The 13,264-nt window shown below is 44.0% G+C and overlaps 1 protein-coding gene across 5 annotated transcripts in view; it reads right to left on the bottom strand.

Moving 5' to 3' along the window:
* LOC112225191 (sodium-driven chloride bicarbonate exchanger) overlaps window positions 1-13,264 on the bottom strand; it is a 59,197-nt gene that overhangs the window by 27,603 nt on the left and 18,330 nt on the right. For 3 of the 5 annotated variants that reach the window (XR_002949544.1, XM_024388906.1, XM_042306533.1), the window contains exons 1-2: window positions 11,975-12,194; window positions 5,375-5,456 (exon numbers count right to left, since the gene is read on the bottom strand). Coding sequence is in view for 4 of the 5 variants with exons in the window: in XM_024388906.1 (XP_024244674.1) it covers window positions 5,375-5,456; window positions 11,975-12,031 (139 nt within the window). In the remaining variant the exon portion in view is untranslated. Of the gene's footprint in view, window positions 1-5,374; window positions 5,457-11,974; window positions 12,195-13,264 lie in introns of those variants that run through there. The other 2 variants (XM_024388908.2, XM_024388907.2) reach the window with 2 other exon arrangements.

Raw genomic sequence — 13,264 nt, 5'->3', positions numbered from 1 at the left:
AGGTGTTGGCTTTAGGGATGATCAGTGAGATACACCTGCTGGAGCGCGTGCTATGGATGGGTGTTGCCATCGTGACCAGTGAACTGAGATAAGGCGGAGCTTTACCTAGCATGGACTTGCAGATGACCTGGAGCCAGTGGGTCTGGCGACGAATATGTAACGAGGGCCAGCCAACCAGAGCATACAGGTCGCAGTGGTGGGTGGTATAAGGTGCTTTAGTGACAAAACGGATGGCACTGTGATAGACTGCATCCAGTTTGCTGAGTAGAGTGTTGGAAGCCATTTTGTAGATGACATCGCCGAAGTCGAGGATCGGAAGGATAGTCAGTTTTACTAGGGTAAGCTTGGCGGCGTGAGTGAAGGAGGCTTTGTTGTGGAATAGAAAGCCGACTCTTGATTTGATTTTCGATTGGAGATGTTTGATATGAGTCTGGAAGGAGAGTTTGCAGTCTAGCCAGACACCTAGGTACTTATAGATGTCCACATATTCAAGGTCGGAACCATCCAGGGTGGTGATGCTAGTCGGGCATGCGGGTGCAGGCAGCGATCGGTTGAAAAGCATGCATTTGGTTTTACTAGCGTTTAAGAGCAGTTGGAGGCCACGGAAGGAGTGTTGTATGGCATTGAAGCTTGTTTGGAGGTTAGATAGCACAGTGTCCAATGACGGGCCGAAAGTATATAGAATGGTGTCGTCTGCGTAGAGGTGGATCAGGGAATCGCCCGCAGCAAGAGCAACATCATTGATATATACAGAGAAAAGAGTCGGCCCGAGAATTGAACCCTGTGGCACCCCCATAGAGACTGCCAGAGGACCGGACAGCATGCCCTCCGATTTGACACACTGAACTCTGTCTGCAAAGTAATTGGTGAACCAGGCAAGGCAGTCATCCGAAAAACCGAGGCTACTGAGTCTGCCGATAAGAATATGGTGATTGACAGAGTCGAAAGCCTTGGCAAGGTCAATGAAGACGGCTGCACAGTACTGTCTTTTATCGATGGCGGTTATGATATCGTTTAGTACCTTGAGTGTTGCGGAGGTGCACCCGTGACCGGCTCGGAAACCAGATTGCACAGCGGAGAAGGTACGGTGGGATTCGAGATGGTCAGTGACCTGTTTGTTGACTTGGCTTTCGAAGACCTTAGATAGGCAGGGCAGGATGGATATAGGTCTGTAACAGTTTGGGTCCAGGGTGTCTCCCCCTTTGAAGAGGGGGATGACTGCGGCAGCTTTCCAATCCTTGGGGATCTCAGACGATATGAAAGAGAGGTTGAACAGGCTGGTAATAGGGGTTGCGACAATGGCGGCGGAAAGTTTCAGAAATAGGGGGTCCAGATTGTCAAGCCCAGCTGATTTGTACGGGTCCAGGTTTTGCAGCTCTTTCAGAACATCTGCTATCTGGATTTGGGTAAAGGAGAGAACCTGGAGAGGCTTGGGCGAGGAGCTGCATAACATAAGATAATAGGTTGAGAGGTGTCACGTTGTATAAAGGATTGGAGACAGGCGCAGGAATGCGTAATAGGGGGTTTTAATACTCCGCCCAAAAATACAACATACCATGAATAACCGACCCTAAATGGAGACAGCGGGAATGGCCCGTCTGACGCCGCCGCAACTTCGGCAGCTGCAACTGGCCCTGATCGACCCGCACCGCATTCATGTGGTCATCCTCGAGGCCGGTGTCGTCCGTCAGGGGATGGGTACGGCGCAGAAGAGAAGCGGTGCTGGGCTCCTGCGGGGGACATCCTAGATGCTTCACTCATCAGGGATTTTCACCATTGGCTGCCCTTCCGTGCACCAGTTCCGCAGGTCTACGTCACCGGCCTCTAGGCGGCACTGTCTCATTATGCACACCTGTTTCCAATTCCCCTGATTAGTAATTGTATATATGTGCGCTTTGTTCACCATTGTCTTGTCGGTTATTGTTCCCATGTCCGTTGGTCTGTGAGTACCTGTGCTTTGATATTTCGGCTTCTGTGCTGCGTGTATTGTGCACTTGTTATTATGGGTCTCGTCCCGTGTATTGTTGTGCATTTGTTGTTACGGGTCTCGCGTCGTGTATTGTTATTACGGGTCTCGTCCCATGTATTTATTCAAGGTTTTACCTCGCTCTTTTGTTTGGGTTTACATACCAGCGTTTTTGCACATGTGTTTGTTTTGGGCTTCGTCCCCGTGCCTTTCATGGCATGTTGTATTTTTGAGTGGAGTATTAAAACCCCCTATTATGTATTCTTGCGCCTGTCTCCAAATCATTTATACAACGTGACAAGAGATAGAGAAATCATTTTATTCAAAGAGGTCACTGATTAAGGCTGCCGTTTCTGTTTGTATTTACGGGTCAATATCAACAGAGATATACCCACAACAAAGACAAACATTGTGGTTTACACTTTACTTTCTAAACCAGCTATAAGTAAATACCAGCTTAGATACCGGCATTAAAATAAAGCAAGACACAAATTGCATAAATATATCTTAGAATAATCTGGTTTTCTACTTCTGAGGTCCAGCCACTGATTTTTCATTGAGCGATACAATAACCTACCACAAATCTCTCTGACATTAAACAACTGTACACAACCTTTTTATTGACATCATTGTTTTGTATCAGTGGAGGTCTAAAAATACATCTCTAGGAATGTGTTATCTTCAACATCTGCCATAGAAGTACTATACAGGCCTCTTAAAATCCCCCTAGTGCATCATCTGGTACGATAAATAAAAAAGACGTCACCTTTTATTACATGAATTGCAGTAAAAAGGCTGTGAGAGTTTGAAATATGGCTGCGTCTGTTAGAATAACATGCAATATTGAGTCAAATACAGATGAATATTATGAAATTGATGAGTAATTCACCCTAGTCTCATATAGAAACTAAACCATTTGCAGTTGACCGGGATCTGTGCAACCAGACAACTGCAGAATGGGGAGGATGATGAGACAGCAAGGAGTTTAGATGGGATATGCAGCAGGGGTGGGGACCGTCACCTTGCTGATATCAGTGAGACTAAATTGATGTGCTGCTGTGACAGTATAAGGGTAATCCGCCCTGACTCCAGGCCCGCTCTTGCCTCAGGGAGAAACACAGCTTTGTGACAGCTCCTTCAGGCCTGGGGCTTTAAGAAGGCAGCTAGCAGCCTCTGCTGTTCAAACCAATTCCAGTTATCTCACAAACACTAGCGTATCATTGCTAATCACTTCCTCTATTTACACAAGTACTGGGAACTTCAGTGCGATAAATGCATAGCTGGAAATTAAAATTAAATTATTTGGAAGTAACATCCTTGAAAGCTCAGCATAAATAAATATGTGCATTCATGCATGCGTGTGTGTGTGTGTGTGTGTGTGTGTGTGTGAGAGAGAGTTTGTGCCAGTGGAGGCTCCTCAGAGGAGGAAGGGGAGGAACATTTTCAGAATTTCAGAAAAATGTCAATAGTGAAACATTAAAAAAGTTACAACTATACTAAATATACTTACGTCACCAAATAATTAATTAAAACACACTATTTTGCAATGAATGTCTACAGTAGCCTCAACAGCGCTCTGTAAGGTAGAACCATGGTGTAGCCAGAGGACAGCTAGTTTCCATCCTACTCTGGGTACATTGACTTCAATACAAAACCTAGGGAGCTCAGGGTTCTCACCCCTTCCATAGACTTACACAGTAATTATGACAACTTCAGGAAGATGTCCTCCAACCTATCAGAACTCTTGCAGCATGAACTGACATATCCTCCATCAAAGGATCATAGAATGAATCTAGGACCAAAAGCATAAGCTACAGTTAGCTAGCACTGCAGTGCATACAGTGTTGTGAGTAGTTGACTTAAAAAGAGAGAAAGACAATAGTTGAACAAATTAATTTATAAAAAATGGAAGGAAAAGCAAGAGCGAGAGAGCGAGAGGGATAGCGAGAGAGAGATATATTTCATTGCAGTTTCTTTACTTACTTAGCTAGCCAATGCAGCTAGCTAGTTTAGCCTACAGAAACACCCAGCTCAAACAGAGAGGGATGCTATGTTAGCTAGCTGGCTATGGCTATGCAACACTGGAACTCTTCCAAGTCAAGGTAAGCGTTTGGTTTTATTAATTTGCTGACTGTACACTGTCCTGCATGATTGTAACGGGTTGTCTAACGCTTTAGTTCTAGTAGCTATGTTGACTATGACGTTAGGTAATATGGTGACAACAATGTAGGCTGTGTGTAGCGGTTAGCAGTTATGATGTGTTTTTTTCGACTGGTCAGAGACAGCTGTTTTGTGTTGTGCACTGAAGTCCACAAGCGAATGGAAAAGGTGAGAGGAGAGTACGTAGATGTGAGAAGGAATAATTCAATGAGCAAAGTGATCATGCTGTTTGTATGTGGGTGCTATGAAAGTGTTTGCAGGTAATCAAGGGTGTAATCATTCCGCCGATTCTTTTGAAAAATGTTTCTTAAACGGAAGCAAACGGAACGAAACGGTGATAAACATACCTGAATGTGTCCAATATAAACTCTAGTTTGCAACTGTTGCACTAATGTTTACACCCTAGATCAGATAGATGCAGGCAAGAGTGTGCAAGGTGTATTGCAAGTGTATTGAATGTCTCACTGTCTGTCACCTTGATTACACACATTTTTCTCTCGGCCTGTGCACTTACGTTGTAAACTTTCAATAATAGCCTAGGTTATAGCAACTTCATGATAGGTATAGGGAAAATGTGAGTATCATATTGTAGCCTAAACCTATCAATGTTACATTGAACTGGGTGAAGGGAATATGAATGACAGTTATCCAATATGCTGTAATAGAAATAAGGCCATGCTCATAACATTTTTTATTTGTCCTCCCTCATCTTAAACGGCACAGACCGCCACTGGTGTGTTCTCAGACTGTGTTGTTCAGATACTGTGATTCTGGCCTGGGGGCTTGTGAGTGACTTCACATGGAAGAGACCTGAGCACACACTGTTGGCGTGAGCTGAATCCTAGTCACAACACACAACACAGAGTCACCAGCCACTGTGCATTAGAGCAACTTAAGAACCAGGCAAATCAAACTTCACAATGTGTTACTATGTGCTAAAATGAGCAGGTCTTCTCTTTGGTCATCAGGTTTTTACAATTCAGATACAAAGATAGATCGCTGAAAATCACCTACACACTATTGAAATCATGAGTCACGACTAACCGACCAATCAGAGCACTGCAGCTCAAGCAGCTCTCGTTACCACCCTCTCTAGTCTCACGGGTACAGTGTCCATATTAGGACAGCCTCAGTCTTGATAACAACAGCCTTCTCTCAATTGGCCCTGTGGGTTGGTTGCCTTCTAACCTTCTTTTCAGGCTTCCACACAATTAACTTAAGGTATTGTACTACATAATGTCAATGTACCTTCGAGTTCCTCCTTCTCAAAATTGGTTTTCACCATGGACCGGTATCCACCTCTGTCCACCACAGCCTCTTCATCATTTCTCTGTGAAGGAGAGACAAAAACTGAAATGATTGAAATGACATAATTGGAATGTTGAATCCATATAGTCATTATGTACATGTAGTCATTATCTTCCCCAAGAGAATATTATTACTTTCTAAAAGACTGGATAACAGCCAGGAGTCTCATTTGGCATGGTTGCTTTGAGGTACACTGAATCACACTGATCACACTTAGCTAGCAGATTATAAAGGGCTAATGTAACGCGCCATTAACCAATACAGGTTAAGTACTGTTTGGCGTAGCACAGATTATTTTTTTCACCAACCTTAATTTGGCGATACTTCCCTCAATTCCCGACTTGGAAGACAACCAATGTCCGTTATGAAATAAAAATAAATGTTTTGCTCCATGAAGTAATCCAACAATGTGTACGACGCCATCTTGTCTCTTTCAAATCGTCTCTCTCATTGACTGAGACAGGTGGGTGTCCACCCCAAAGTGCTGCAGGTCACGATGACACTCAGCTGTCTCGATCAATGAGAGAAGATTTGAAATAGACAAGATGGCAGTACCTATCTAATAACCCCTATCAACCAGCTGGAACAGAGTAATGGTCGGACTAGGGAATATTTTCAGTAGCAATATCACACTTTGGTTCATCAGAATAGCACGTTATGCTTGTTGACTTAGCTGCATGCTCATGGGAGCCAGGTCACCTAAGCATTTCAATGTTCCAGCTCAAACAATAATCTAGTCGAGGGTCAACAAAAAAAGTACTCAAAGTATAGTTTATTCCTGACAAATAACGTTGACAGACTTACATATTATCAAGAATTATAAACTGGCACGTTAGCTACAATAAGCATTGGGGCTATAGAAGTGAGCGAGGTTGTAACATCAAAACAGAAAGGGTATATAAGACCTTTGTGAGAAGTAAGTTGACCTCAGAAAAGGTCATTAAATGGTGACAAAAAGACAGCTGGATAGTGTAGATTTACACACTGCGTTTCCTGTTTGGCAAAGCCCCAGTCTGACTAAAAGAGCCTCTTCTAAAAACCCTTATCAGAACGAACAACCACTCAGTCCTATTGCGAATGAACAGTGATGCAGTTACTTAACACATTTTAACACATATGGCACCTTACACCACACAATCATTGTGCAACGAATCCTCTGCTCTTCAAAACAATAGAAGGAGGAAGAAGTGTCTAAATGAAGTGTGAACGTGTCAGATGTGTGGTGCTGATGAGAGGGAGACGTGGGGGTATTAGTGGTGAGTGCTGCTGATTTGATGACCTCACATGTCCACCTATGTAAGGCGGCAGGGAGGATGATGAGAGAGAGAGAGAAACAGTGTGTGAGAGCGAGAGAGAGAGAGAGAGAGAGAGACAGAAGGGACAGATGGGTGTCACGACACAGCAAGACGCTCACAAATCTAATTTAAAGGGATTTCCCCTTCGAAACCCTAGGAATTACAACCTCCAACTGAGCGGTCTTTGTCCGGATGTGACGTGTTATCAATGTAGATTTACAATCCCACAATTATGCTTTGCCATTGTTATGACTTGGGCTATGGTCTCAGGGTGGCTGTCATATTGCGAAGTCCAAATGTTATGTTGCTGCTGCAAACAATAAGAATGTACAAATAACAGAGATGGCATGGAAATCCAACAACCCAACAACTTCAAGATGTCTTACCCCTGCTTCAGTTGAACACAAACCCTGCATGGTGTGCTGTCTAAATGCAAGTACTTCTGCTGTTCTGTTAGCAGATCTTGGCCAGCTCTATCACGACCTGCTGCTTCCCCAGACACACAGCCAGCCGGACAAGGGCACTGAATTATCATCTCAACTCTGTTCAAGCCTTCGCAGTAGTTCACAGCTCTATATTTTAACATGCCTTATTGAGAGCCTTCGCAGTAGTTCACAGCTCTGTATTTTAACATGCCTTATTGAGTGCCTTCGATTCACTTAATATGCTAATGCTAATGTGTGCAGGTGGCAGCTCGGAGGTCATATGACCAGAACTCCCAGGAGATGGGGGGGTCTGGTACTGCAGGATGGAGCAGAAGAGTGCATGTCACCAGCCCACTCAGTGATTTCTGCAAGAGGTACATACACTGCCTGTGAGGGAGCCTTTGAGGAGAGATAAGAGAGAGAGCTGCACACAGCAGAGAGAGAAGCATGGCCAGATGAAGATATACTCCCTCTAACACCTTGGCCTTTCCACACAGGGGCATGGAGTAGCAGGCAGAGCAAGTGAATTGTGGGAAGGCTCTAGTAAGCTAAGTGCAGCACTTCAATGACACTGCCCCCAACAAAGAGTCCTTGAATGTTTTTGTCAATCCTGCTCAACAGATCTACTCTTTGATTGGTTTATCAGTATGAACTGTCAGAAACATACTGCAACATTGGACAGGCCTGCATACATTAACCGGAAAGTTGCTAACGTTTGATGAATGCGCGGAGATATATGTGAAAGATCCGGTAGTTTGTTGTACCATGTGCTCTATATATGAGTCGCTCTCTATATGAGTCACCACACACACAGACACACACATAGACACACACGCATACATAGGCTCACAGACATGAGAGCACTTAATCCAAAAGATAAGCATTTTATGTGCTAAAAAATGTGACATTTAGTTTGTATAAGACATGATCCAGATCCCTCTTCTCCTGACATAAATACTGTCATTACAATGTCAGCATGTCTATGGAAATGTGTGACCCAAATAGCTGTCTTCTCCCTAACCGCCGAAGCCTACGGAGTGTTCCGGAGAACTAGCAGTAATAACCTCATTACTGACAACGAGTTAGGTGTCGAAAGCGTTCCACAGGGATGCTGGCCCATGTTGACTCTAATGCTTCCCACGGGTGTGTCAAGTTGGCTGGATGTCCTTTGAGTGGCGTCCCATTCTTGATGCACATGGGAAACTTTGTGAAAAGTGTGTGAAAAACCTAGCACTCTTGCAGTTCTTGACTGGCACTTGCTACCATACCTCGTTCAAAGGCACTTCAATCTTTCGTCTTGCCCATCTCACCCCAGGAATGGCAGACATACACAAACAAGGTCTCAATTGTCTCAAGGCTTCAAAATCCTTCTTTTAACCTGACTCCTCCCCTTCATCTACACTGATTGAAGTGGATTTAACAGGTGACATCATTAAGGGATCATCGCTTTCACCTGGATTCACCTGGCCAGTCTATGTCATGGAAAGAGCAGGTGTTCCTAATGTTTTGTGCACTCAGTGTATATCAGTATTATAGCGCAGCAGTAAATCAATAAGAAGGTCTGGCCTGTCAATAGTGCTATGTATACAATTAGCACACCCTGAACACAATCAATAAACAAACAGGGTCCCATGTCTCACTGCTTCACTGGGGCAACTTGGACAGGGCATCATGACATGGATATCACACAACATTTTTCCACGGGTAGTTGTTACGAGCCGTTACGAGTGAACTGAAGCCAATTGAACAAATTATGCTATATTCTTCAAACACAGTTAGTGCACCATGTTCATACCAAGCACAAGAAATGTGAAACATTGACAAAGTCGGTATGTTGTACATCTGTGCGCACTAAGAATGACAGAATCAGTTTTGTTTGGATGGGTTCTCTAAGATGGTCAGAAACTGACAAATGAAATCTACTTAGTAACCAAAATAAGTCGATTTTTTAAATTACTAAAAGCTTCTAAAGTGTAAACCAAACGAAGTGCGTGAAAACCATGCTGGATGTGGCAAAAAGCTAAATGAAACTTTGAAGACAGCTGCTCTGATTCTTCAGCCAGGCCTGTCATGTGCGTGAACATGTTGTGGGGGAGGGGGATTCTCGGATTCAGAAAGCATCAAAAACAGAGACAATACATCGCGCACTAGCGACTCCTGTGGCGGGCCTGGTTGCTAGGTGCACAGGGTTTCCTCCGACACATTGGTGCGGCTGGCTTCCGGGTTGGATGCACGCTGTGTTAAGAAGTAGTGCGGCTCGGTTGGGTTGTGTTTCGGGGGAGGCATGGCTCTCGATCTTCGTCTCTCCCGAGCCCGTGCGGGAGATGTAGCGATGAGACAAGATAGTAACTACTAACAATTGGATACCACAAAATTGGGGAGAAAAAGGGGGGAAAATGTTTAAATAAAAAAAACTAAAAAAACAGAGACAATTAAAGACAAAAAGTTCAGGGGTCAAAGATCAAGTTTTCGAAAGCATTGGTGATATCTCTCCATGGCCGCGTCTCAAATGTCACCCTATTCCCTATTCGGCGTACTACTTTTGACCAGTGCCCATTGGGATGCAACCAATCTATTGTAGAATAATGTACTAATGGTCAGATCTCATCAAGTGCAGTAAGAGTACATCCAAGCTGTAACTACAGCGCAGCAGCATTTCTGTGTCCGAGCAAACATCTGGACTCGGGAGCATTACAGTACACATCACACACTACTGTAGTGCTTCAATGACGCAGTAGCACGCTCTGCTATCAGACCTGTCACTCCCACAACACAGACACGAGCATAGAGGTTCATCTACAAATGACATCTACAGTACAACTGAAGTATGGGTGAAGTGTGTTATCATTGATTACATGTGCTGTATAGATCTAGCATTTCTGGTTTGCCTTGGCTCATGTTTCTCTGAAACCTGTCTTGGACATCAAATCAAAATCAAATGAAACGTTATTGGTCACATACACTTATTTAGCAGTTGTTATTGCGGGCGTAGCGAAATACTTGTGTTCCTAGTTCCAACAGAAGCTCTGGCCCTGGACCAGCGCAAGGACATAAGGGCCCATTTGGATTCTGAAGGACACTGCTGTCCTTCCACATCTGCTGTCAGGCTCCGTGGCCAGGACCCAGGTTGGTAATCTGCATGCTGATACACAGGAGGGATCAAAGTCTGTACAGTGCTTCAGGATTAAAGTGCACCCCGCGCATTTTGTTTAGCGATATATTAACAGAACATTTACTTACTTAGTCCTCTTTGTCCCGGCTGCACAGGACATTAGCTTCCATTGAAATGTGTTCTCACTGTATTCAGTTTTGTCTGTGTGCATCCGGAAGTGTTCATGTTTGTCGTGGGTAGCGTTCTACGCTGTCTGTACAATATAGCAGGCCAAGGCGTGTATTGTTGCGCGTGTAAAGTGTTCATGTAGTGTGTTTTAGGAAGCAATGGCTTGTGACCTATTTTACCCCCAAACTACAACACCTCTCTATGTGGGGTTTCTGGCTAACCTGGTGTGACATCCAACACTACATGTGTGCTTCTACACCTGCATTGCTAGGCTGTTTTGGGGGGTTTTAGGCTGGGTTTCAGTACCGCACATTGAGATATCAGCTGATGTACGAAGGGCTTTATAAATGCATTTGATTTGATTTGATAGTGACTACATCCAACACTCCCAATGAGAATGACATTGAGCATACAGCAGCAGCATGACATACTGTAGGAATGAATGACAAGAGAGAGAAAAAAGATGACCAGAGATCAGCAGGCTACAATACATGAACAGCGGTGATGAAAATAGAAAGGGTGGTGATGTGGAATAGTGTTGGACTAACTCGCACTGTGGAAGCGCTGTGCACTCAAAGGCAAAAGGCATATTTAAGAGCAGAGGACTGTGGGGGATTAGTGGGGGCAGCCCAAGTGATTTAATTGGATGAGGCAGACATAATTTGGGGTCTGATCCGTGCAGATGGCAATGTTCACTCTGGCAGCAATAGCACCAGCAGCCTCGTAATGACAACAACACCGTGCTCAGATGGCTCCGGGGTGAAGTTTCCCATAGGTACAGATCTAGGTTCAGCTTCCCTTCCCCCAATCCTAACCTTAACCATTAGTGGGTGGGAAATGCTAAACTGACCCAAGATTGGCATCTACTGCTCAGATGAGCTCAGCTTTGCATAGAACACAAAGTACATAATACAATGAATACAGTCCTTCAACCTCCATTCACTTTTCCCGCAACAAAGTTGGCACCTCTATAAGAATCACAAAGGACATCCAAAAACATATCATCCCTACAGGCTCTGTAATACAAAATGGCAAGCAGGCTTTGCCTTTGCTGGTGCAGAATTAATATGGGTGCACTCATCTCCTCTCCTGTATCCCAAGGATCAATGGCTGACATCAGCAGGACAGGCTATCTTTCCTATCTCTCCCACCTCGGCCCCCTGGCTGCCCTCTATCTCTCCTCTATCTTCTCCTATCTCTGAGAGGTGTACTTACTGTACCCTTCGATACAGTGCTCACTCCGCTATTAACGTTACACCGTTCAAATAGTATACTTCGCTGTGTTAACTTTGCCCTGATGTCATTAAAGCACAGGATACTGCAAGCATGATAAAGTGAAGCGGTTTGACACTGAGTTGTACAGATATATATAAAAGGCTTTTAGCATTAACAGGAAACATCAGCATCACACACACACACACACACTTTAACCTTAGATAGCCTTAAGAACATCTGGCGAAGAACATCCTCCAAAACACAGAGCAGAACAGAGAGCAGAGCATAGTCACACCATTACAGAGTAAACAGAGCACAGTTATACCTTTAAAGAATAAAAACGACTTTTAGGACCCAAGCCTCCAGCAGAATGCATGAACATATCCTTAATGGTGTCCTCTTGTACTTAGGAGTGCTGCTGAGCCGAGGTCAGGAGGCTGAGCTGAGCTCCGTAGTACCTGTGTGCCTCTGCTGCCGGGACAGGCACACACTCTGCAAGGCAGTCTACCTTCTCACGATGACAGGAACAGCCTTACAAATGCACACTCACTCCCTCTGTTGACTTTAACAACTGAGCAACCATTTATCCACCAATCCTGCATGAGATTACAACAATGACATCACTGGTGTCCAGACTCTTCTCTAAGAGGGAGATAGCTGGTGCTAAGCCATTGTTTCCCTCTTTTTGTATGGCTTTCAGAGTAAAGCCCCTGTTGTAGCAGCTTGCCATCGCTGCACCACTCCGCACCGCCTTGACCTGTTAGCCTAGCCACTCTGGCCTGACCTTGTTCTCTCTCTCTCTCTCTCTTTCTGCAGACTGGAGCTCAGGTAAACCATGAGGCAATACAAAAGATGGGGAGCTATCACCCCAACGCACTCAACTAAAACCCTTCTATACAGTGTAAGTTCATTATTTTAAAGGCCCAGTGCAGTCAAAAACGTATGTTTTATATTTCTACACTATGAGGTTGGAATAATATGATAATGCCTTTTTAGTGTAAGAGCTGTTTGAAAAGACCGCCTGAAACTTCCGCCAGTTTTGGTGGGAGGGAGTTGTGTTCCAAACCTCTGCCAATAACAGCAAATGTTCCGTTTTTCTCCTCCCACTCAAACCACTCCCAGACAGCCCTAGCTAAATTCTTGCTTGAGAAATGTCTCTTTGCTAAGAAGCTATTTTTGTTTATTTTTGACCATTTCAATTGAAAACAATCATAGTAAGCTACTTCATTGTTACCCAGAAATAATTTGATATTGAGATAAAAACAGCTGCATTGGACCTTTACGTGATGCATTGCCTACCAGTACCAGCATTTACATATTGAACAATGTTTGTTTGTGTATCAATGCCAGTTTGAACAAACACAACAATGTCACTGACACTGAGATAATTCAATTGTTTAGCATTGATTTTATGAATCTATTTTAGAGACACATAAGGATGTACTTTGATAGAGAGACCAGTGAACAGAAATAAAAATTATTTTTCAAGCACATAAAAAATGCTTCTGAGAACTAACTTGTGTCCAGGTGTTGACACCTGAATGAACAGTATTGTCATTATAAGCATTTTTTAGGCAAGCAAGTCCATGGCAGTTCATGAAACATAACAATTACA

This window comes from Oncorhynchus tshawytscha, linkage group LG26 (assembly GCF_018296145.1).
Source record: "Oncorhynchus tshawytscha isolate Ot180627B linkage group LG26, Otsh_v2.0, whole genome shotgun sequence".
In the NCBI taxonomy this organism is placed as follows: domain Eukaryota; kingdom Metazoa; phylum Chordata; class Actinopteri; order Salmoniformes; family Salmonidae; genus Oncorhynchus; species Oncorhynchus tshawytscha.
This window is presented reverse-complemented; position numbering and strand designations above follow the sequence as displayed.